Source organism: Colletotrichum destructivum, chromosome 2 (assembly GCF_034447905.1).
Source record: "Colletotrichum destructivum chromosome 2, complete sequence".
NCBI classification, from domain to species: domain Eukaryota; kingdom Fungi; phylum Ascomycota; class Sordariomycetes; order Glomerellales; family Glomerellaceae; genus Colletotrichum; species Colletotrichum destructivum.
In genome coordinates this window covers 1897046-1919263 of record NC_085897.1, presented here as the reverse complement: position 1 = coordinate 1919263, position 22218 = coordinate 1897046, and the positions used below count along the sequence as shown (strand labels likewise).

The following is a 22218-nucleotide window of genomic DNA, read 5'->3' as shown; positions in this document are numbered from 1 at the left end:
AAGCAGCAAAGTTTTGGGTTTTGATTGCGAGTGAGTCTCTCTCTTGGACACGGCCAACATTCCATCATGCCTTCCAACAACATCGAATGCCTCCAGCGCAGCCCTTTAATGGGCCAAGATATCGTGGGCCAAGAAACAGCTGCCACGCACCGCCTGCTTGCAATAGACACAGTGACTTGCAATCGGGATTGGCCTCTGCGTTTTAATGCGAAGGAGTCATGTACATCTGCCTATCGTCCGAGGTCCAACGGCCGCACAGGTCATATACGCCATCGCCGAGTTTCTGACGTACCTGAGCAACCACGTACGGAATCCCCACACGTTCAGTAGTCTGGTCTTAGATCCACCCCTTGTTCGACGGATCACGAAGCTGCCAGGATGAAGCCTGGAACCTGGTCGGGCAAGAGGCGTGAAGGTGCTTATCCACGCGGCTCTGCACAAGAAGATACGGGCTCCCTGGCTGGGGCTTGCAGACATGCAAACAAAATCAAAACTGGAAACATCACAATCGATTCTCGAATTCCGTATGTGACAAGATACTTCTATTGTTGCGTCATGTATCGATGATAGGAATGGGTATAATGAGCCTTCCAACCCCAAAACGCCCCTGGTCTAGCCGAACAAACAGAGATATACAGTGTCAGAGGACATGCTCATCCAAGCAGCTTGAGGCCGTTCTTAGTCTTCTGCCCGGGCTTGGTGACGCCGTGACTATGTACGGGGCCGAGATGGGGCTCGTATCCGGTCCCGTCGCTAGCATGCTTGTTCCCACCACCACCGCCGCTGCCATTGCCGGAGTATTTCTTGTTCTTGTTCTTGCGGTTGTTGTGGTCCTTGTCCTTAACGTTGGTGATCTTGATCTCCGTGTTGGCCTTGCGGACGGTGACCGGGTGGCTCTGGATGTACTTGCCATTCATCTCCTTGGCGGCTTGAAAGAAGTCGTCGGCGTCGCTAAAGGAGACGAAGCCGTAGCCCTTTGATTTGGCGGTGCGCTTGTCGCGGATGACGCGCGCCTTCTGCACAGATTTCCACCGCGAGAAGGCCTTGAGCAGAGACTCATCCGTCACCTCGCCCGCAAGGTTGCCAACGAAGAGGCGCAAGTGGCTCGGATCCCACTCGGCGAGGCTGTCATCCGTCCATTTTTTGCCGCCGCCCTCTCGGACGACAGTCTTCTTGCGTTCCGGTGGCTGATTCGCCGCTGCCGCTGCGGCAGCGGCAGCCGCGGGATCGGGAACAGCTGAGAGGTTTGCTGCGGAGCTGCCCGTCGCCGGGGTACCGCGGCCGCCAGAGCCGACGGCGGCGGTGGTGTCTCTGCCCGTCGGATCCCGTGAGCTGTACGCGCTCTGCCATTGGGCTATTTGCATCGCCATGTCCGGGTCGTAGTCCGTAGCGCTGCCGGGGACGGGGAACGGGTTCCGGATCTGCGGCCCGGCGCCGTAGACCGAGGGCGGCGCATTGTAGCCGGTGGTCTGGCCATAGCCGGCGGCAGCTTGTGGGTATTGGTTATAGGAGGAGGGCGGTGCCTGGTAGGGGCCGGCGCCGCCTACCGAGGGCGAAGAGTGTTGCGGGTAGGACTGGTAGGGGGCGCCATAGTTGGCGGCGGGCGCGCTGGCGTAGCTCGATGCGCTCGAGTAAGTGGGTGCCGCCGAGGCGGGCGCGCCGAAGGCAGGCTTAAAGGCGGACTTGAAGCCTCCGGAGGGCTTGGGCGGGGGCGGACGTGCGGGTAGGGAAGGGTGCGAGGACGGGTTGCCGGTGGGGAGCCCGCTCGAGATACCTGGAGGGGGCGGGTAGGCCATGATGAATGAACTGCGGATTTTGAAGGTGGTTTTTTCGGAGCAAGTCGCGTGGGCTTGCTTGAAAGCTTTTTCTGTGTATGGTAACGTACCTCTGAGCCTGGATATTACCGCTCAAAGAAGTCAAGATCTCCTTTGCCCGTTTGCTATTGCCGACGGTACACGTGTTGTCTGTCGGAGCTGGCGCAAATGCAGAGATGGTCTGGTGGTGAAATCGGAGAAAATGTGACGATGGAGTTTCAGCCTCGGCGAAGGCCACTGAACCGATGTGGCTGGTAACTAAGTCCGATCATATCACGTGACGTGACAATATGGATCAGCTGGCAAGTAAAAAAGAACCTTGGCAGTTTCTCTTGTGGAGACACGAGGAGCGCAACTGCCGTCAGTTAAACGACATCGCTTAGGTAAGCATGTCCATTCCCGAGGTCCTTTGTGCCAAGTCTGATCTGGAACCTGGAAGTCAAAGGCGGAAAACACGAACGGAATTTCCGTCTTGAGCCATTTGATATTCCTGCCGCTTCGCTCCGCCCGGCTTGGTCTGTCAACCGTCCAACCCATCTCACGATTGGCTTCTGTCCCTGCATCAGCTGCATTTTATCCGTCGGACATGACCAGGCGGACATAGCGGACAATTGTTAGTGCAATCATTCGGTGTTATGCCGCTGAATCGCTGACTGACATCATGGCACCCAATGCTGTGTTTTTCCACGGTCGGGCCCATGCCAATCAATGATGCGCGTGGATTCACAGCGGAGCTCTAGCGGAGTTCGCAACCGATGACTCCGGGTCGTGCAACCGATTCAAGGCCCGAAGGCGGCGGCGGTTTACCCCCACTGAGACTGAGCCAGATTTGTCAGTGTATGAGCAGAGAGCACGGATGCACTGTTGCTCTACCTGCCTCCGGCCACACCTTGAGGTACCTTGGGAGATGGAGGTGCGATATTTTCTGTCCCTTCTGCTGAGGACGTGGGTCTCAACGAACCCAATAGATTGAGTTGCTTGCGTAGCCAAGCAGTCCAACTGGAGGAATTCGAGGGGCTTCGTACGGTCAGCTTCGGTTTGGTTGGGACCGACTTGCTCTGCACACCCATTGAAGCGCATGTCTGATTTGTCGCGTATGCCGGACAGTGTCCGCAATCCGCCGGCCGGCCAGCGATAGTAACCGCGAGGCGCATACGTATCACTCGCTGCCTCTTCTCATTCATGGCTCGAGTGAGCCAGTGGAGAGGCAAGGCTACAACTTCCGCGTCCAGAACGGGTGCCGAGCGCGCTCGCGCGCGCGCGCTTTCGAAAGAGCAGCGACATCACGACATCCGCTTGGGACTTGGCGGCAGCCGGAGTCTCTCGAAGCCCATAGCACGGAGCTTGGGGGTGTTTTCCATGCCGAAGCAACGGAATGGCCTCCAATGGGTTGAGGCACATGCTGGTTCGTGCAGGGCGGCTCTCGAGGGATATTCCGAACAATCAGATACATCTCCTTCCTTAGTCCCCTCCCCCTGCAACCCAAGACGGCCCAGGAGCCTGCGAAGCGAAGCGAGCTGCGAATGAGCGAGTACCGGAGCTCCGTTTGGCGGGCGATGATAGGTATTTGCCGCCAGGCGGGCAGGGCGCAGGTTAGCAGTTGCCATTAGCCAAAACTTCAGAAGGGCCCCCCGCGCCTTTTTAGACCGAGCGTAGAGTGTTCCTCCGCGGTCGTGAGTTGCGAAACGTCAGGGTCTGACGCATCGAGTTTGAATACCGGAGTCACACATTTCCCTGGAACACACAGAGTGTGAGACACACCCGCCGCGGCCAATTAAGTAAGGTGCCTATCGCCGAACCGGACCACAACTGGACGGATCCAGAAGCGCCTTTTTGCGCGACGGGCTTCGTCAGGCTGGCGCGCTGCTTGACTAAAACACCACCCGGCGTGGAGCAGGCATGATTGTCGTTGCTGGGCCGCCATCCGCCGCGCGGGCCGGCCTTTGGCACAGTGCGGCAACCATGGTACCTACATATCCTCTCCCATCACTGTATGTCCTCGGATATGGCCGATGCTGTACCGTGCCCGGATTCTCAGGCCTTGTCTCTCTGGCAGTGTTCTTATTCTGCTAGAGTCGACCAACACAATCGCTGAGAGGAGGAGTAGGGCGCTTCAGCAGCGCGGGAAACATGAGGTAGCAGAAGACCATCGTCATATCTGCCCCTCCATGACAAACCGCCCAATTGGAGGCGGGGTGAGGAGGGCCTTGATGGGGCTCCACGTCCGGGTGGTGATGTAGGTGTCCCTCTTCTTTCTGTCCAGAGGTATCCGTACGGAAGTGCTGGAACTGAAAGTGGGATGCAAGATTACAGGTTACCAGCACGGTACCTCCTGGTCTATGAGTAAGCTCTGGCTCTGGCCCGCCAACGAAGCCACTCACTGCAAGCCAGTCCCGTCGTCAAAGCAGCCCTGTCATTGTCAACAGCCGTACAGATCGGCCAGTCCCACTTTTCTACAGTTTTTGACGATGATTCCCATTCAACCCCCCAAAGACGATGAGACCAGAAGAGAGGAAAAGGCTGAAGTTAGCCATGGGCTTGCCCACTGGCGAAGCTTACGGAGCTTGTGCAGCACCGGGGCGGGTTGGTGGGAGGACGGACTAGACTGGCTGACTGAGAGGACTAAGAGAGGACTCGGAGAAGACTGGGAGTGTGTGCACATCCTGCGCTTGTCAGGGTGGCCCCTGCCACTAACGCAAACCCCCTACCCCCTCCTACCCCTCCGTCGACCCTCCCCCCTACAAACTTCGTCCGGGTTGACGAAAGCTGCAGCTTCCTGTCTCCTTCTTGACACATTCCCTAGAGATAAATAACTCGACTCTCCCGCAGTCATCGCAGAATCGCGTGTTCGAACCTCTCCTCCATCAAACAACCCCCCACGTTGAACCACCGACACATCATTCATCATGTCTGGACCTGTGTAAGTAGTCTTCGTCTGCTTCCAACCCCTCTTCGACGGAAAGCCATGCTACCCCACCACCCCGCTCCCGGCCTCCGATGCTCACAACGACGACAATGTCTGCCAATTCGCGCATGTCGGCGTGTGTCGTGATGTTTCGGACTTGGTGCGCGGGCTCATGGGAGGTGGTTTGTATTAATTGGTCCATCAACCGTCCACCTCCGTCCCACGACCCCGACACATAACACATACTCATACTCGCAATGCAGCGCTCGTCTGGCCAACATCGTGGCTGGCGTTGTGCCTGCTCCGAGGTCCCGCTCCGTTCTCACAACTGGTTACTCAACGCCCGGCCCGTGAACTTTGAAGCTGACGATGCATCACAGCGCTGATATGGGCCTCATCGGCCTGGCCGTTATGGGTCAGAAGTAAGTCTTTCAAGCCCTCGCTGGAAACTGGAGTTGTATTCTGACAAGTAGCGTAGCATTATCCTGAACGCTGCCGACGTTTGTCACCTCTCTCCTTGTAGACGCTTTCAAGCCACTTCACATTGCTGACGATGTATACAGCACGGTTTCACCATCGCTGCATTCAACCGTACCGTCTCCAAGGTCGACAAGTTCCTCGCCAACGAGGCCAAGGGCAAGTCCATTGTGGGCGCTCACTCCATCGAGGAGTTCGTCTCCAAGCTCAAGAGCCCCCGCCGTGTCATGCTTCTTGTCCAAGCCGGCAAGGCCGTCGATGACTACATTGAGACCCTCATCCCTCTCCTTGAGAAGGGCGACATCATCATTGATGGTGGTAACTCTCACTTCCCCGACTCCAACCGCCGCACCCAGTACTGCTCTTCCAAGGGAATCCGCTTTGTCGGTTCCGGTGTGTCCGGTGGTGAGGAGGGTGCCCGCTACGGCCCTTCCTTGATGCCCGGTGGTAACGAGGAGGCCTGGCCTTACCTCAAGGACCTCTTCCAGTCCATCAGCGCCAAGAGCGACAACGAGCCCTGCTGCGACTGGGTTGGTGACGAGGGTGCTGGCCACTACGTCAAGATGGTTCACAACGGTATTGAGTACGGTGACATGCAGCTCATCACTGAGGTATGTTTACAAGAAACGGACTTGTTTTCGGTTAACCGCTGCTAATATTAATCAAACACAGGCCTATGACATCCTGAAGCGTGGTCTTGGTCTCTCCAGCAAGGAGATTGGTGATGTCTTCGCCAAGTGGAACAAGGGTGTCTTGGACTCTTTCCTCATTGAGATCACCCGTGACATCATGTACTTCAACGACGACGATGGCACTGCTCTCGTCGAGAAGATCCTCGACAAGGCTGGCCAGAAGGGTACCGGCAAGTGGACTGCCGTCAACGCTCTTGACCTCGGCATGCCCGTCACCCTTATCGCTGAGGCTGTCCTTGCCCGCTGCTTGTCCGCCATCAAGGAGGAGCGCACCAAGGCTTCTACCCTTCTTTCGTACGTGGGCCGCAACAGCAAGTTTGAGGGCAACAAGGAGCAATTCATCGACGATCTCGAGCAGGCTCTGTACGCCTCCAAGATCGTCTCTTACGCCCAGGGCTTCATGCTGATGCAGGAGGTATGTGCCAACCCCAACGTTCCTAACAAAATACCGCACGATACTAATAACACACACTCTAGGCCGCCAAGGAGTACGGCTGGAAGCTCAACAAGCCCTCTATCGCCCTTATGTGGCGCGGTGGCTGCATCATTCGCTCCGTCTTCCTCAAGGACATCACCAACGCCTACCGCAACAACCCCGACCTTGAGAACCTTCTCTTCGACGACTTCTTCAACAAGGCTATCCACACTGCCCAGCCCGGCTGGAGAGACGTTGTCTCCAAGGCCGCGCTTCTCGGAATCCCAACCCCGGCCTTCTCCACCGCTCTGTCCTGGTTCGACGGTTACCGCACTAAGGACCTCCCTGCCAACCTTCTCCAGGCCCAGCGTGACTACTTTGGCGCACACACCTTCCGTGTCAAGGAGGAGCAGGCTAACGAGAAGTACCCTGCGGGTCAGGACATCCACGTTAACTGGACTGGCCGCGGAGGTAACGTCTCTGCTTCTAACTACAACGCATAAATGGTTTCCGGATGGGTTATGAGTAGATTTTAGGCAAGGGCACGCTATGATACCTGGTATAATGGTGCCAGGAAAATGAAATGAAACGATTCCACACAACTTGCAAAAATGATTGCTATTTGCTGCAAATGTGACTTCCGGTTTTGGCTGCAGTCTGTGATTGCTGGCTATGGCGTCGCTCACCGGCTTCACTGACGGGCTTCGGCCGGTCTGTTGCTCACCTGGGCCGATTATTGCGGTGCTAGACAGTACTGAAAATGCGCATGTAGCTATAACCACCTTGGCCACAATACCTATGTTGACTAAACTCACGTTTACCTACCCTCCGTAAACGTGTCTGGCAACCTGGGTATCTACCGATTATTGATGACTAAGTGTAAGGTACCTAGCAACGCGACAAGCTGACGGAACAAGCGCGCACGGTCCCCATAAACAGCGCAATCTTGATTGGCTGCAGCGCGGTCGGGGGTCTTCTCAGGCACTGTAGCCTCTTCGTCGCGACAAATTTGGGGACCGCGAGCCGACCAACAGTCCAAATCACCCTTCATCAACAGCAGCCTTTCAATTCGTCGCGACTTCGCCCATCGAGCTTATTTTACGACCACAATCTTCCTTGTACTCAAGCGCACACCGAGGCGACCTTTGTCTGCTTTGCTCTCTCGACAACTGCGTGTCAGCACCACCCACCCATCAGCCTCGCACATTGCGTCCTCGACCGCGATCCATCATGGCGCAGGACCCGAGTGATGGAATTGATCAGGAGCTGGTCAGTAGCTTGATCTACCCTTTAATGACTTTCTCGCTTATACTTCTGTAGCTGAATCACGCTCATCTTATATCTGCCAATCATTATGCCGACCAGGCGCGTGTTGACCTGAACCAAGTTACTAAATGGCTGATGGCTGCACCCCAAGTTGCGAAAGACAAAGCTCCCTTCTTCTGGACCTACCTCGACCGACCCCGCGATGGCCAAGTGTACCTTACATGGCAACCCCTCAAGAGGCTTGGAACAAATTTCGCGAGCGACGGAATGATATGGGGTCCCGAGCAATACCATAGACAGGATGTTGGGAACGGACTGGTACGCACCTTGCCGCATTGTTGAAGTCTAACAATCTGACCATGAGCACAGTCTCTCGAAATTCACTACGTCAAGTCGGGTTTCGTACCCGGCGAGCAGGTTGCCATGCACGCGCGTCGCAGATTTCGGCTTGTGCCGTCGCAGACCGGCGTCATGAACGCGCCGCAACCTGATATCAGTCTTTGGATCGTTCATTATGGCTCTTCCGACCCTCCCGACCGCGTTCCGGTCAACCTGATACCCGTTTCCCAAGAGACCCAGCACATTATGGCGACCCGTAATCATCTCCAGAAGTGTGGCCAGATTGCTCGCAAAGATTTCATGCTCTCGGATCGCGCCAGCTGGCCCCAAATTCAATTTCCCCGCAACGGTGGACGGCCACAGATGTATAACCCGCCGGCACAGTCACGGCGTGTTCCGCAGCAGATGGCCTATCCCCCAGCCGGTCCTCAAGGTCGCCGCGGCCGCCAACAAGCGCAGGCACAGGCACAGGCACAGGCACAGCAGCATCAGCAGGCTCTAGCCCATGCCGAGCCCCTGCACGACGATGAGGAGCTCGAGAAAGATCTTTTTGACCACCTGACTCCTAGGGACATATCCTTCGCGCGGTATCAGCAGAACCACGAGTGGATGGAGGAAATTGTGTCTTCCCCTTACGCCCTTAGTCAGATCGCACCGCCTGATCTTGGTCTTGGGCTCAAGGGAGAGTTGGCGCCTCTGACTGACGGAATCTTCTCTGCGCAGAGTGCGAACGCGCTCACCGAACCACCTCAAAAACCGTACATTGGGCGTCTGGAGCCTGGACTAGCCGATGAGTTCAGGAAAAGAGTCCAGGAGCATCTTGAGGCAACGAAGGCCGAGATGGAGAAGATGAAAGCGGAACATGCCAAGAACATGGCCAGTCTCAAGACTAGCTCGGTATATGTAGATGCCGAGAAGGATGTTAAGAACTCCATCCAGGAACGTGGCCCGGAGCCATGGCGCATCGAGGGCCACTACACAGATTCGGACGACAACAACGGGTCATGGTCGCAAAAGCACAACAAGAAGGTGGACGAGATCGTGGCCCAGGTTGAAGCCAACCTTGGCCGACATATCGAAGTTCTTCATAATGTCCACCGAATACAAGACGGTGGTTTTCAGGAGCCCGCTCCGGAGCCTATCAAGGAACCTTCACCCGCCCCGCCCCCGGCAAGCTCTCCGGCGCAGGCTGCTGGCGTTGACGCGGGTGCTCCAGGATCGCGACGGCCATCGCAGGCGGGCTCCAATCATAGCGGGGTGATGGTGGGTGACTCGGACATCGATATGGGCGGAACTGCGGCAGGACTACTGGATGAGTTGCACACCGGGTTCTCTGCCAACTCCACTCCGCTGAACAACTTCCCTACGCCACAGACTCACCTTAACTCAACGGCCGGAACCCCTGCCAACGTGAATGCGCCCTCACCTGCACCGATTCCTCCAACCATCCCCGAGGAGACTGGGGCTCCAGCTTCCAAGGACACTTCTGCTGTCCTCGGAGAGGATGTTCCCATGGGTAACACAGAATCGACCAAGGATGCCTCCGCCACCGCGCCTGACCAAGGAACTGGCAGCGGGGAGTGGGTGGTGGTGCCTAAGGGAGGAACATCGCCCGATCCCGCTGTTGCTCCCGGCACCGGCACGACCGAGGGCGACGAACCCAAACCGGCCGCCAAAGCCTCATCCGCTGCCGGAACGCCAACGGAGACTCAAACCCCCGGCGGCTTTAGTTCTTTGGGCGACCTCGACTCGGCCGGTGATGCGATGGCCAGCTACGGGGCGTCCATAGGGGACGGTTTGGACATCAACATGGAAATGGAGGACTCTGCCTTTGGAGATGCTTTCCACGGCGTATCTAGTAATGACACGCCAGGAAACCAGTCCGAAGGCGGTGCCTAGGTGGAGTATATCGGATCACTGTCCTAGACAAGCTCGGTAGATGAGCTTCGGACGGAAACGGACTGTATATTTAGGCGAGATGGTGTCTTGCTTAACGTGGCCGACGTGCACAGTTTGCCATCGCGTTATGGCTCTTACGTTAATAGGTGCAACGGCATGTGCGGTATCACACGGTTGGTTGCAGAATGAAACGATGTTAAGCCCCCCCCAAGCCTTGGAACACAGCACCGATCCCGTTCAGTGAGCTCACCTGTGCTTAATGATGTCCGATAATTTGATTATCTGATGTAGGTCGATGGGTGGACTACTTAATGAAGATTAGAACAGATGTTGGAAGTCATGCAACTCTTTCTTATCTCGAGACAACTGCACCATCTTCGTCAGGCGTTGGTCACCCACGACCAACCAATCAGCAATTCCACCGCAACTCCACGGCGTCAACTGCGCGCCAGCAGGGAAAACGCGAGGTCACCGCATTCAGAGCTGTACAAGCGCCATGAAGGAAGGCATGGGGCCCTGAAGTGACAGGGTCAAACACGGAGAAAATGGTGATACATGGCGGCTCATCCCAGACCAGCCGGCTTGCGTTGGCATGGGGGGGAGAAAGGTCAGTGCGGCCTGTTAGCGATTTGCCGGTTCTGGCCCATTCGGCCTTAACATAGCCCCACATTTACACTTGGTTCCGGGTGAGAGGTTTGGGTTTGATCAACCCTAGGGACGACGTCTCAGCTGCAGCTCTTCACAACACTCCACCCCCCTGTCATCCCGACTGCCAACGTCAACAGTCAGAAAGATGGGCTCTCCGGGTGTCTTTCGCGAAAAGGTCAGATGAAAAGAGGATGCCTGGTACTGTACGACGTTTTCGCGCTGAGCTGCCCCCCGGGAGTTGCAGGCGTTTCCTTGCCATAACTCATGCTTAAATCCAACTCTGCTGAGACGAAGCTCCGAGGAGCTTTGGGCAGGATGACAAACAAACTCTCGACATCAAGCTGTCATATTGTGTTGGACCTCTTGCACAATGTGTCACGATACCAGGCTGTTAGCCGAGAGGGTGCCCAGCTGGATATCGGCAGTCGATGAAGCAAGCCCTAGGTGGTCGCGAAACCCAAACTTGGCCACTTTTGCGGAATCCTCCACGTACTTCACCTCCACCATCGTCGCCCCTCGCTGTGGCGTTTCGAATTCCGTCGAGTACCCAACTCGGCTCCGAATGGCTAGGTCCTTTACGGAAATGTTCTTATGCTTCGGGGTGGTTCAATGGCCTCGGCCCTCCCTGCCCACCCCATCGAACGAACCAGGGGTTTATGTGTGATGCTGTCGCCGGAGCGTGTGTCGGCCGATGAGACGCTCCTTGCACCCCTGCCCAGCCTTTTCATTCGGTCTTAGGAAGACTTCCTGGGGATATCTGTCGTGGAGGAGCACCCTCCTCTCTTGTCAAGGGTTGGCTTGCACGCAAGAGACTACCCCGTCGTCAAAACGTCGTCCGGACGGACGGGTCACCTAACTTCTCCCCCCTCCGTCTTCTCTTTCAATAGATCGCGTTTCTTCCCTTCTCTTCGTGTTCCCCTTTTGGCATTGTTCGTCTTCGATTCTGTTTACTGGCGGCCTTTCTCAGACTCCTATCGTTTTTATATTCTCTTCTACCAGGTCTGCAGGTCAGCTTCTTTTCAAGCAAAATCATTCGTTACACTCTTTCGAAATTAATACCCGAGCCCTAGTTGGCAAATTTTCCTCTTCTAATTTGTAGTTCAATTCGATACATGGCCATCAATAAGAACTGGTAGATCGACTCAACATACTTCTTCTTTCAACAAACCACGACAGGATAGAATGCGATTCTCAAAGTCCCTGGCGCTATTGTTTGGCACTGCGCTTTGTGAAGCACAAATCTCGAAGCCCAGAGGAGGAGATGTTTTGCAGCCCAACCAGAAGTTCGAGATCGAGTGGCAAACGACTGGTCTGCAGGCGCCTATCAATATTGACCTTGTCCCCAATGGCAAAACAGACCTGTCTGTCATTGCCGAGAAGATAGGAGGTAACACTTTCTCCTTCATCGAGATCTGGGTATTTTGAAATTGACGTACTCTGCAGTGCAAGTCAACAACATCGGCCGACTGAACTGGACCCCGAGCGCCTCTATCACAGCCTTCGAGAGTTTTGCCATCATCATTACCGATTCCGCTCAGGCTGTTGTCATATCCGAACCTTTCCAGATTGAGAAGCTGGTCGAGCTGCCTGTGGTACAGACATTTCTTGGGGCGGAAGTCCAGTTTGTCACTGCAGCGGCTGGTCCTCCCAAGATCGTGTACTCTGGGGACCTACCTCCCGAGGCTATCCCTGCCGGTTTTGTTGCTGCTGAGGCCACTCCCACCGAACCCGTCGCCTCCCAGTCTGCACCTGTCGAAGAGACAACTGTGCAGGGTAGTCCGTTTGAACCTGCGCCTGTCAAGCTAACTCCAGCACCTTCCGCCTCTCCCGAATCTGCCCCTTTGAAGAATACCCCTTCCGAGGCTACCTCAATCCCGTCTTCTCCTGTCGAATCTGCCCCTTACAAGGACATCCTCTCCGAGCTTAATCCAGCCCCTTCCGCGCCAGTCCAAACCTCTATCCCTCCAGCCAACGACAGCAAACCCCGCGAACCCGACAGCGTCGCCCTTATTCCAACGCTTTCCGCCCCCAAAGTGACTCCGACGGCACCAGTCGATGGCGGCGGTGTGGACTTTCAGCTTACATCCAATTCCTCAGCAGTACCCGAAGGCCAGACGTCGGTGCCTCTGTCTGACGCAGCTGAAACAATTCCAACTCTCTCAATTCCCCCGTCCAGTACTGAAGCACCTAAAATTTCTACTGTGCCCGAGTCCTTCCCCTCTCTTCCAGCTGCCAACAACCAGACAGCTCCGCCAAGGGTTGAAGTAAGTCTCTCGGCTGTGAACCTACAATAGCACCCTGCTAATATCAGATAGCAACCACCAGCTCCGATTCCGGTCCCTGTTCCTACTCAGCCCGCTGATATCGCCGTCCCAGTCCTAGAGAACCGCACCAGTATCGCGCCAGAAGCACCAGTAGCCCCTACTCAGCCAGCAGAGGTCGCCGTTCCGATTCCAGCCAACAGCACAAGCATTGTCCCATCAGCATCGTCCGCCCCTATCCAGAGTCTTCCGATCGTTAGTCTTCCATTGTTGAATACTAGCGCTCCCGCTGGCCTGCCGGCCATTCCGACTACTGAGCCAGCCGCTGCTGCGCCCGTCCCCATTGCTGCACCAACCTCTTCAAACCCCTTCAGCAATGGAACAGCTACTGCAGGAAACCCTGGCGTTGTTCCAGGCGTCGCTGCTCCGACGGGGTCGCCCGCCGCTTTCCCGCAACCTCGGCCCTCTATTTCCGCCCCAGCGACAGGATTGAACGGCACTCTGCCTTCAAATGAAACTCTGCCTACAGGTTTTACGCCCCTTAACCCCATTCAGACCGGTACCGTCACGCCAACTATTAGTGGCTCAACCGGATCGGGTGGGCAGGCTCAAGAGACTTCCTTGCCTGGAGGATATGAAGGCGGCGATGAAGGTAGTGAAAATGGTAGCGAAAAGGGCAACGGTGGAGGCGGCGGAAGCGGAAATGGAGGCGGCAGCGACAATGGTGGATCGGATTCCGGGAGTGGTTCCAGGTCTGGTACCGGCAGTGGTGCTGAAACTGGCAGTGGAGGTAACGGCAGTAGCGGCGAAAGAACCGGGGATGACAACGATGACAGCGGCTCCGGCAACGACAGCTCAGGAGGCGGGGGCTCTAGTGGCTCCGTTCCAGGCTCTGGTGACGCGAAACCTGGTGGATCAGCACCAGATGGTCAGCCAGCCGTTCAACCACAGCTTGGTGTTGGGGCTGGAGCTACCTCCGTTCGCCCTGTCGGCCCAAGTGTCACTTTACCGTCCTCTCTAATGACGTCGATGGTACTGGCCACAGCAGCCGGCGCTGGGGCGCCTACTGGTGGGCTTTTCGCGGTGACGACCGGCCCGGCTGCGCTCAAACCTATCTCTGTGGGAAGTAGGACGACTCAGAGCGGTTACTTTGCGGCTCTCGCAAGCGTCGCGGGCGCCATTGCGGTCATTCTACTGTAGTAACAGGGACATTAGGAATAGACAAGTGACGTTGGGGAGGCTTGGTAGCATTGTGGCCATGCTGCCCTGCGGTTGGATTCTCTTTGTCCATAATTTGTCCCGGCCTGAGAAGCAGTACTCTGGTAGTGGGAGAGTATGTGCAAGAATGTAAGATGCCAAATGTTCAAGGTTTCCATTATGGACGATTACTCTCTTGCCGTTGGCCGCGTTGCAGTCTCGGATCAAAGGACTTGTTCCTTAGCAATTGAGTAGGTCGTCAAAGGAGCAGAATACGGTGAAGCTAATCTTTCTGTAGTGGCTTGGAATAAAATAACCTTTTCAAAACACATTATACCTGACAGCCTTCAGTTAGGGAAAACATAAAAGTTTGGGAATGGCAAATGAAATATCAACCTGTCCTTCAAAAGGTTGACACATCTAGACCAATATATGCATATTACGGTCAATGGTGACAATATAATAAAACAGAGAGAAAGAGAGAGCCAGGCCCCTTTTTGGTCAATTGGGTTGGTTCAGGCCTTCGGCTTTGAAATAAGATCGCAACCCTCCCAAGCTCTTTCATATATCTCGCGTTAGTGACCGCAGACATGACAAACCCGTTTCGATAGAACCTACACGACGTATGCTTCATTATTGAGCATATGCTAGAAACATGACTTGAAACATGACTTCCCGAAGACAGCTGGCTGCTTCCCGCCGCACATCTACATCCGTCGCGATGGGGTGTTTTCCTCCCATGGGCGCCTCATTGGTGACATTCAAGATAAGCACGGGGGTTATAAAAAGGCTTCTTGTACTAATCTAACTTGCTCGTCCCAATTTGCCTAGGAAGTGTTGACAGCTCGTGACTACCAACCACGATCTCGTCAGCACGCAGAGCGTGCCTGACCTTACTCTCCCAGTAATTGACGGAGAAATCACAGCCCGAGGGGAGGATTGTAAATTTCAACGGTGAAAACGAGAAAGACATCTGTTACATGAATGGACCATACAAGGAGCCTAGAAACATAGCTGCCTTCCTAAGGCAGATAGGTACCTAGGCAGCAGGCGTTGAGGGAGCTTTCCAATATGTTGCCAAGCTTTGCTGCCAATCGGTGTTGGTAATTAAATAGCGTCCGTGCGCTGGGCTACAGGGGGGCGACAGGCGTTTATCACGCTAAAACTCACCACACGCGACCTGCAAGGCTGTTTGGTCCCCCATAAATCAGCACTTACCCTCCAGAGTTCAGTGTGGGTGAAGTACCTTCCCGAAGGAAGGCCTGCTCTTGCGCCTCCGGCAGTGAAGTGACCTTCAATAGCTTTATTTCTTTACATTATCCAGGTAGGTATGCAAATGCCGCCTTTTCGCAAGCTCAGTATTCCTCGCTGCCCCAGGTATTTGACGATACTTCTCAATACCCCGTCTACCTAGGTAGTTTTACGCCACATATGTCGTCTGTTTTCCTCTCAGCTACCTAGGCATTCCAAGACTATCCGTATGCGCTCCGCCTAAGTCCCCACGACGATCGAGGCGCGCCTGCTATTTGGCGTTCAAGTTCCCTTCCCAACACGCATCGACGAACAACCCATCCAAAGCGCCTCCGGCTAGCGAACACTTGGGCGAAAAAGGAGAAAATCAGCATACGAATTTCCGAACATGCCAGACATCAGCGCTCCGCCGCCCCGGCCGAAGCTGAAGCTTAGCGTGGGCTCGCGACAGTCCTCGTTCAGCGAACAGAATGGCGCGACGCCGTCGGCTTCGACTCCTTCCTCCTCGATGAAGATTAAGCTGAAGCCATCACAACCACCGACACCAGCTGGAACCGCGGCGCCTGCCCCGTCCAAGACGAAAGCTGGAAGGGTTTCCAAGCCCACAACCAAGATCATTGAATCCAAGAAGCGGGAACAGGACGAAGACGACGATGGCACGAACCATCCGTCCAAGAAGATCAAGCTTCTGAAAACGCCTGTTGTGTCGACGCCTAGGACAGGTCATATCGTTGTTAAGTCAAAAGGCAAACCGCCTGTTCACCCACCCGGCGACGGTTATGACTCCGAGGCTAGTGACCAGGAGAAGGACCCTACAATCGAGGAGCAGTTCATATTGCGCATGATGCCCGGCGAGCATTGCGAATACGTCAGGAAGTGCATTGAGGAAGGCAAGGTCGGCATCCCTAGAAAGGATGGCGGCGCTGACATAATGATGAAGTTCTTCGACGAGGACACCCGGCGCGCCATGGTGGTAGTAAAGGGGCAGCCTTATGCTGCAGTCATGGTCGAACTGCCTACGATCACGGAAGGCATGAAGTCTTGGGACCGAAAGACCCTCATGAAGTCTGCCGACATTTGTCACATGCTCCTTGTATTTCAGCAGGTCCGGAGTGAGGAGGAGGCAAAGAAGGCGCCGTTACCTGCAATGATCCAACCTGGATTCAAATGGCCGCACGGTCTGACACCCCCTATGCACGATGCCACCAACCAAAGATTCGCCAAGATCATCAGTCGCTCAGAGATCGAGCTGAAGGAAAATGAGGTCAAGAAGCTCTTGCAGGCCGACGCGGCCGCCATGTCCTCCAGATACGAACTCATCGACGACAGAAAGATGCAGTCTGGCGACGAGTACTCCGAAGACGAACAAGACGCCGACGGCGAGGCTGACGACAGCGGGTATTTCCCGGCTGACGGCTACAACGACGGCGAACTCGATGAACATGATGACGACTTGGAGGCTGAGCTAATGGCTGCTTTCGAGGAGGAGGAGGCGATGAACCAGGTCACGACAGAGGCAGGCACACCAGCGACACAACTCGAGGCCGCTACCCCCATGACTATGAATACCGGCACACCCGCACATAATGCCCACGATAGCGGTGACGGAGAGGAGTCTGTCGCCAGCGAGGAAGACGAAGATGACGACGACGATGAAGACGATGACGACAAGGAGCGGCTGGACGAAGTCAAGGCAGTCCGGGAGGACATTACACAGCTCAAAAACGAGATCGCGAAGAAGGAGCAAGAGAAGTCGAATCAGACGAATAAGATTCTGAAGAACCGCGTCGAGGCTCGCTTGAAGGATCTGAGAGCAGAGCTGTCGCTCAAGCAAGCATCTATTGGAGAACAGGAAGAGGATGAAGACTAGCAGACGTGTTAGTGGTGGTCTCGAAGGAGCAGCATCAGAACGGTCGGATAATATTGCGATGCTGATGATATGAGTGCCCACCAAAGGCCACACGAAACAATGTCCGTTTTCTTTTCAAAGGCAATGTGTATTCTTAACCTCTTGCCCTCGAGCTTTGATACCAAAAGACAGGGCGCTTTGTCAACAATGTCTCTTGATATTGGTGCTCAATGTTTGATATTTTAAGTGATAAGACGAGCCGGCGATGCCGAAAGTAAATATTGTACAAGAGTCCCCTTTCGCTTGACTCTCTTATGATACACACAACCCCAGCCGCGTACGCTACCACGCCAGTCGTGGCAGCGCAAGACACAACGGCATCAACGCCAATACCACGCCTGCCTCCTTACATGGACTTGAGGTAGTTGGACTCCTTGATCTTAGCCTTACGCTCCGTGCGCATCGCCTTGCGTAGCTCATCTCTCTTGGTCGCTGCGTGAAGGTTATGTTCGACATCGCCGCCCTTTTCGCCAGGCAGGTTGATGGACTGCTGCGGCAGCGGGACCTTGGGCGCGAGGGCTTCGACGTCGCCTGAGGCAACAAGCTTGGCCTCGATGGCCTTTTGGCGCTTGGCGGCGGCCTTGCGCTGCTTCTTGGACTTGGCTGTGCGTTCACATGATGGGTTAGCATAGCCATGGACCGAGTTTTTCAGGGGGAAGGGAGAAGGGGAGGACATGTTGTGGTGGCCGAGGGGATTCGGCCATGATGGTGGTACTTGACATACAGAACATTTCGGCGGCAAGGTCGTCGGCGGACTCGACGGTCACCTTTTTGGACTCCAGGACCGTCCACAACCACTCGGGATACTCCTCGTCGCGGAGGGCCACCGGGTCCGTCCGGCCCTTGAAGTAGTTCAGCCCGTTGAGGACGGTGCCGGCGGGGCATGAGGAGATAGGCGCGGGCGCGGGCGCATCGTTTTTGAGGCTCGAAAGGTTCGGGGGTACATCCGTCGCTTTCGTTTTGGTGCTGTCGTCGGGCGCCGCTGCTGCATTCCTTGAAGGCGCGGAGAGAGAGAAGGGTCTAATGACAAGGGCGGCGGTGGCCCTTGGGGCCTGGAGACGGGGCAAAGCCGAGGCTCGCCGCAGGCATGTTCTGCAAATCATGCTGTGTGGTGTCAGACGAGTACGACGAGGTGTTGCGGCCGGTTTGCGTTGCTGGTTGTCGTCTCGGGGGGCCACTCCAATTGTTGATGCAGGAAGCGTGAGCTCGAGCTCAGGGTGCAATAGAAAAATTCTGGGGCGGGCGGGACGTGCCTGTTACGCACTTGGCACGGAAGGCTGTCCAGGCGCGGAACTTTCTGAAGCTTCAACCTTCTTTGGGGTTATCGTGTAACGAACGAAATTGCGCGCTCTAGCAACCAAAAAGAAGGGTCAATTGCATTGCTTGATCATCGAATTTGGGGGCTTTTCAATCGGAGCACGGGATTTCATGCGCAGATGGACGGCAAACTCAGACACAACGGATAGTTGCATAACTTCGGAAGCCTTATTTGATTCATTTGTACATATCGCGAGGGATATCACCCATCACGCACTAGCCAATTGACGTGGTACCGTCATGGCCCTCGTCTCTGCGTTCCCCTTCTCTGATGCTGAAAGAAGTCTCTACCAGAGCGCCGCCTCCTGATCCAATCCTGGACTTTACCAATCCATCTCATACCGAACACAGCCTGTCTATTGCTTGCTGATGTAGTTCTGCTGCTCGAACAATGTGCCCTTAACCTTCTTCTCTTTGAGCAGAACCAGGTACTTTTCTGCGCCATCCGGTCAGTAGCTAGTGTCTCAGGAGGGGTCCATCTCTGCTGGCCGGCAGCGATTGGTTACCCTCCGGCGTCGTAGGAGCCAACTAACCTCTCAAATGACCGCAATTCTCCAAGTGGTTGACGCCCTCCTTCTTGTAGCATTTGCCCAGCTCCTCACCGACGAGACGCAACATCATGGCACCGACCCATTGCTCGCGGATAATGGCGTCCTGTGCCTGCTTGAACGCCTTGGTGTCGTCGTAGTCGACGCCGTCGAAAGTCGGGGGAACCTTTGGCTTCTGCGCCAGGAACATCTCGGACTCGGGAGTCGGCATCGTGAAGTTTGTGTTCGAATTGGAAAAGGGAGACTTTTCTCAAGATACGCAAGTTCGGATTGGACGAAACGGGGTCACCGGAGTCGGAGGTCGCGCGGCGTGAGGTCAAGCTTGCGGTTCGTAGTGATCGGTCTCTGGGGGCCGGGTTTGGGATGGCTCTCGGGATTGGAGGAACCTCACGGCAGCTAAAGGTCAGCCAGATTCCTGCGGCCTTAATTCACAGGCTTCAGGTTCACGGCCACCCTCCAGGGTACCAAGCCTTAGGCTGCTGCTCCCCAGAGCAAGTGCTTTTCGGTACGTATTGTAAAGACCCACATCTGAGCAGCTCCTCGCTCACCGCCCGCACCGGTTGAGGGACTGCCCCGCTGAAAAGTTGGCAAATCGCAAAAAAAATCTCTGTCGCAAGACCCTTCGCCCCCAACCACCGGACCCTTGCCATAAAAGTCAAGCTCCCGCCTCGAAGCTGCTAAGAAGTTTTCCCTCGCGCAACATCCCTCTGGAAAAGACCCTTTCTCGCTCTTTTTCCAACTCCTCAATTCCTTTCCCTTCCTCCTTTCGCGTCCTCAATCTACGTTTTCTTCACACCTTCACAATGGGCAAGACCAAGTCTACCACCAAGGGCAGCAAGGCCGCTGACCCTCTCACCAAGGTGAAGAGCGCCGCCGTCGCCAAGGCCGTCGAGAGCCCCAAGTCCAAGACCAAGGTGGCCTCCAAGAAGTCCAAGAAGGTCGTCGAGCCCGAGTCCGAGTCCTCCGACAGCAGCGAGGAGGATTCCGAGTCCGAGGCTTCCAGCGACTCTTCCGACTCTGAGGAGGAGGAGAAGCCCACCAAGAAGGCTGCTGCCCCCAAGGCCGCCGCCAAGAAGGCCGAGTCTTCCGACTCCGACTCTGACGACTCTTCCGAATCAGAGGAGGAGGAGGTCCCTAAGGCCAAGACCAACGGCGCCGCTAAGAAGGCTGAGTCCTCCGACAGCGATGACTCTGAGGAGGACTCTGACGACTCCGACTCTTCTGACGACGAGAAGACTGAGAAGAAGGCTGAGGCTGTGAGTTCCATCATTACAATGTCCCATCTATGCACCATCTAATATTATCCCGACAGAGCTCCGACTCCTCCGACTCCGACTCCGATGAGGAGGAAGAGACCTCCGACTCTAAGGAAGCATCTGAGACTGAGACCAAGGTTGAAGAGCCCTCCAAGAAGCGTAAGGCTCTTGACGAGCCTGTCATCCCCGGCAAGAAGGCTCGTACCGATATCTCCGACAAGAGCTCTACTCTCTTCGTCGGCTCCCTCGCCTGGGCTGTCGATGACAACTCTCTGTACGAGGCTTTCCAGGAATTCTCTGACCTCACCGGTGCCCGCGTCGTCACCGACAAGGCCACCGGCCGCAGCCGTGGCTTTGGCTACGTTGACTTTGCCACCCCTGAGGCTGCTGCCGCTGCCCTTGAGGGATCCCAGGGCCGCGAGCTCGCCGGCCGTGCTATGAACATCGACTTCTCCGGCCAGAAGCCCGCTGGAGAGGGTAACCCCCAGGCGCGCGCTTTTGACCGCGCCCAGAAGCACGGCGACACTGTCTCCCCCGAGAGTGACACTCTCTTCGTCGGCAACCTTCCCTTCGACGTTGACCAGGACACCGTCCGCGCTTTCTTCAGCGAAGCTGCTGAGGTCACCAGCGTTCGCCTGCCCACTGACCCGTAAGTACTTTTTTACAACTTGATCCTTCCAGGCACACCGCTAACAGCCTTCAGCGAGTCGGGCAACCTCAAGGGCTTCGGCTACGTTTCCTTCAACTCTATTGATGATGCCAAGACTGCTTTCGCTCAGCTCAACGGCCAGTACGTTGGCGAGGGCCGCAGCGGCCGTGCCGTCCGCCTGGACTATGCCGGCCAGAAGCCCCAGCGTGAGGGCGGTGGCTTCGGTGGCGGCCGCGGTGGTGGCCGTGGTGGTGGCCGCGGTGGCTTCGGTGGTCGTGGACGTGGCGGTGGTGACCGCGGTGGCCGCGGTGGCCGTGGCGGCCGTGGTGGATTTTCTTCCACCAACCGTGGTGGCTTCGGCGACTTCAAGGGCCAGAAGGTCACCTTCTAAACGGTGACGCAAGCTGCACACTTATGATGGTTAATCAGAGGGCACTACGCGGGCATTCCTGTGGGCTACTGTGGGCTGTCGGTTCGAGACAAGTTTCTTTCCTACGGGAATTGTGGGCTTTGAGAGCAGTCTTTTCGGAGACAAGATGGACCTGAGGGCTTTTCATTTGGGACCGTGGGCTTGTGGCAGTCTCATGCTCCTACACCATACCAGAGCGAGACGATGCGGGATCTGTACGCTATTGTGGGTTGACCAAGAGGGCATATGTTGCATTGCGGCATCTTCACAGTGGGCAGACGGCTTATTATCATGAAACTGGGGAAGAATCTCTCTCGGTGTCTTGCATCATTGCAAGTCGCGTTAGAGGGGACTCAAAGTTCTAGATGACGACGGCTTCTGTGGGCTCTGGGGGTTGCTTTCAATAGCTTTGGCTGTCGACGACTTTGTGGCTGGTCAGGCGTTTTATTATTCCCTTTCGGTTACGGTTACTCTTGAACTTGGAACGATACCAATGCAATGCGACGCAGGACCAATGGAGTAAGTATACCTTCTCCCCCGTGAATGTCATTTCAAAAGGCATGCATAGTTGCCAGGTGGACTTGGCGTTTGGGGACCGGCTGTTATTATAATACAAAAAGTTTTGATCTTTTTCTCGATGAAATTATTACATCTTCTCCGCGATGCGTGACCGTGAATGCCGTACTTTGAACATGGTGTGGCCGTCTCGTGTGGGACGTAATGTGGTGTTCGTTTCTCCCCTTCTCAGGAGTTCGCCCGGATCTTCCCCCGATCGACAGTAGCCTCGTGCTCAGCTTCCCGGCTGGCAGTGCGTCATTGGGCGGCACGAGGTGCGCACTCAGCCCCGTGATAGGAAAACCGACGGCCCCAAATGTCCTCAGTCCCCGCTAGAACACTTGTCCCCTGGTCACCCCGCGCCTGTCTAACAAGCATGGGTCACGGGGGAAGCACCTGTTCGCCGTCAGC

The 22218-nt window shown here is 55.7% G+C and overlaps 8 protein-coding genes across 8 annotated transcripts; 5 read left to right on the top strand and 3 right to left on the bottom strand.

Annotated features, from left to right (window-relative positions):
* Positions 1-533: 533 nt before the first annotated feature.
* CDEST_02792 (Putative RNA recognition motif domain, nucleotide-binding alpha-beta plait domain superfamily) lies at positions 534-2017 on the bottom strand. Its single transcript, XM_062918951.1, has one exon. It carries the CDS (start codon positions 1794-1796, stop codon positions 654-656), a length of 1143 nt encoding a protein of 380 aa, XP_062775002.1. The 5' UTR covers positions 1797-2017; the 3' UTR covers positions 534-653.
* A 2191-nt stretch (positions 2018-4208) lies between these two features.
* On the top strand, positions 4209-6815 carry CDEST_02791 (Putative 6-phosphogluconate dehydrogenase, 6-phosphogluconate-binding protein). The gene is made up of 6 exons (XM_062918950.1): positions 4209-4734; positions 5100-5141; positions 5198-5219; positions 5283-5807; positions 5869-6303; positions 6366-6815. The coding sequence occupies exons 1-6, from the start codon at positions 4721-4723 to the stop codon at positions 6804-6806; spliced, it is 1479 nt and encodes a 492-aa protein (XP_062775001.1). The 5' UTR covers positions 4209-4720; the 3' UTR covers positions 6807-6815.
* A 479-nt stretch (positions 6816-7294) lies between these two features.
* On the top strand, positions 7295-10117 carry CDEST_02790 (Putative SWI/SNF and RSC complexes subunit Ssr4 protein). The gene is made up of 3 exons (XM_062918949.1): positions 7295-7572; positions 7624-7887; positions 7939-10117. The coding sequence occupies exons 1-3, from the start codon at positions 7534-7536 to the stop codon at positions 9805-9807; spliced, it is 2172 nt and encodes a 723-aa protein (XP_062775000.1). The 5' UTR covers positions 7295-7533; the 3' UTR covers positions 9808-10117.
* A 1520-nt stretch (positions 10118-11637) lies between these two features.
* On the top strand, positions 11638-13916 carry CDEST_02789 (uncharacterized protein; the record flags this gene model as incomplete). Its single annotated transcript, XM_062918948.1, has 3 exons — positions 11638-11842; positions 11899-12719; positions 12771-13916. 3 exons carry the CDS (start codon positions 11638-11640, stop codon positions 13914-13916), a joined length of 2172 nt encoding a protein of 723 aa, XP_062774999.1.
* Positions 13917-15132: 1216 nt separating this feature from the next.
* On the top strand, positions 15133-17417 carry CDEST_02788 (Putative TAFII55 protein region). Its single transcript, XM_062918947.1, has one exon. It carries the CDS (start codon positions 15553-15555, stop codon positions 17032-17034), a length of 1482 nt encoding a protein of 493 aa, XP_062774998.1. The 5' UTR covers positions 15133-15552; the 3' UTR covers positions 17035-17417.
* Positions 17208-18176, bottom strand: CDEST_02787 (Putative large ribosomal subunit protein mL54; the record flags this gene model as incomplete). The annotated part of the gene is made up of 2 exons (XM_062918946.1): positions 17208-17676; positions 17798-18176. The coding sequence occupies 2 exons, from the start codon at positions 18174-18176 to the stop codon at positions 17420-17422; spliced, it is 636 nt and encodes a 211-aa protein (XP_062774997.1). The 3' UTR covers positions 17208-17419.
* Positions 18177-18538: 362 nt separating this feature from the next.
* On the bottom strand, positions 18539-19323 carry CDEST_02786 (Putative NADH dehydrogenase [ubiquinone] 1 beta subcomplex subunit 10). Its single transcript, XM_062918945.1, has 2 exons — positions 18924-19323; positions 18539-18826 (listed from the first exon to the last, which is right to left on the bottom strand). The coding sequence occupies exons 1-2, from the start codon at positions 19147-19149 to the stop codon at positions 18747-18749; spliced, it is 306 nt and encodes a 101-aa protein (XP_062774996.1). The 5' UTR covers positions 19150-19323; the 3' UTR covers positions 18539-18746.
* Positions 19324-19655: 332 nt separating this feature from the next.
* On the top strand, positions 19656-22178 carry CDEST_02785 (Putative RNA recognition motif domain, nucleotide-binding alpha-beta plait domain superfamily). Its single transcript, XM_062918944.1, has 3 exons — positions 19656-20194; positions 20251-20843; positions 20898-22178. The coding sequence occupies exons 1-3, from the start codon at positions 19742-19744 to the stop codon at positions 21232-21234; spliced, it is 1383 nt and encodes a 460-aa protein (XP_062774995.1). The 5' UTR covers positions 19656-19741; the 3' UTR covers positions 21235-22178.
* Positions 22179-22218: the final 40 nt, after the last annotated feature.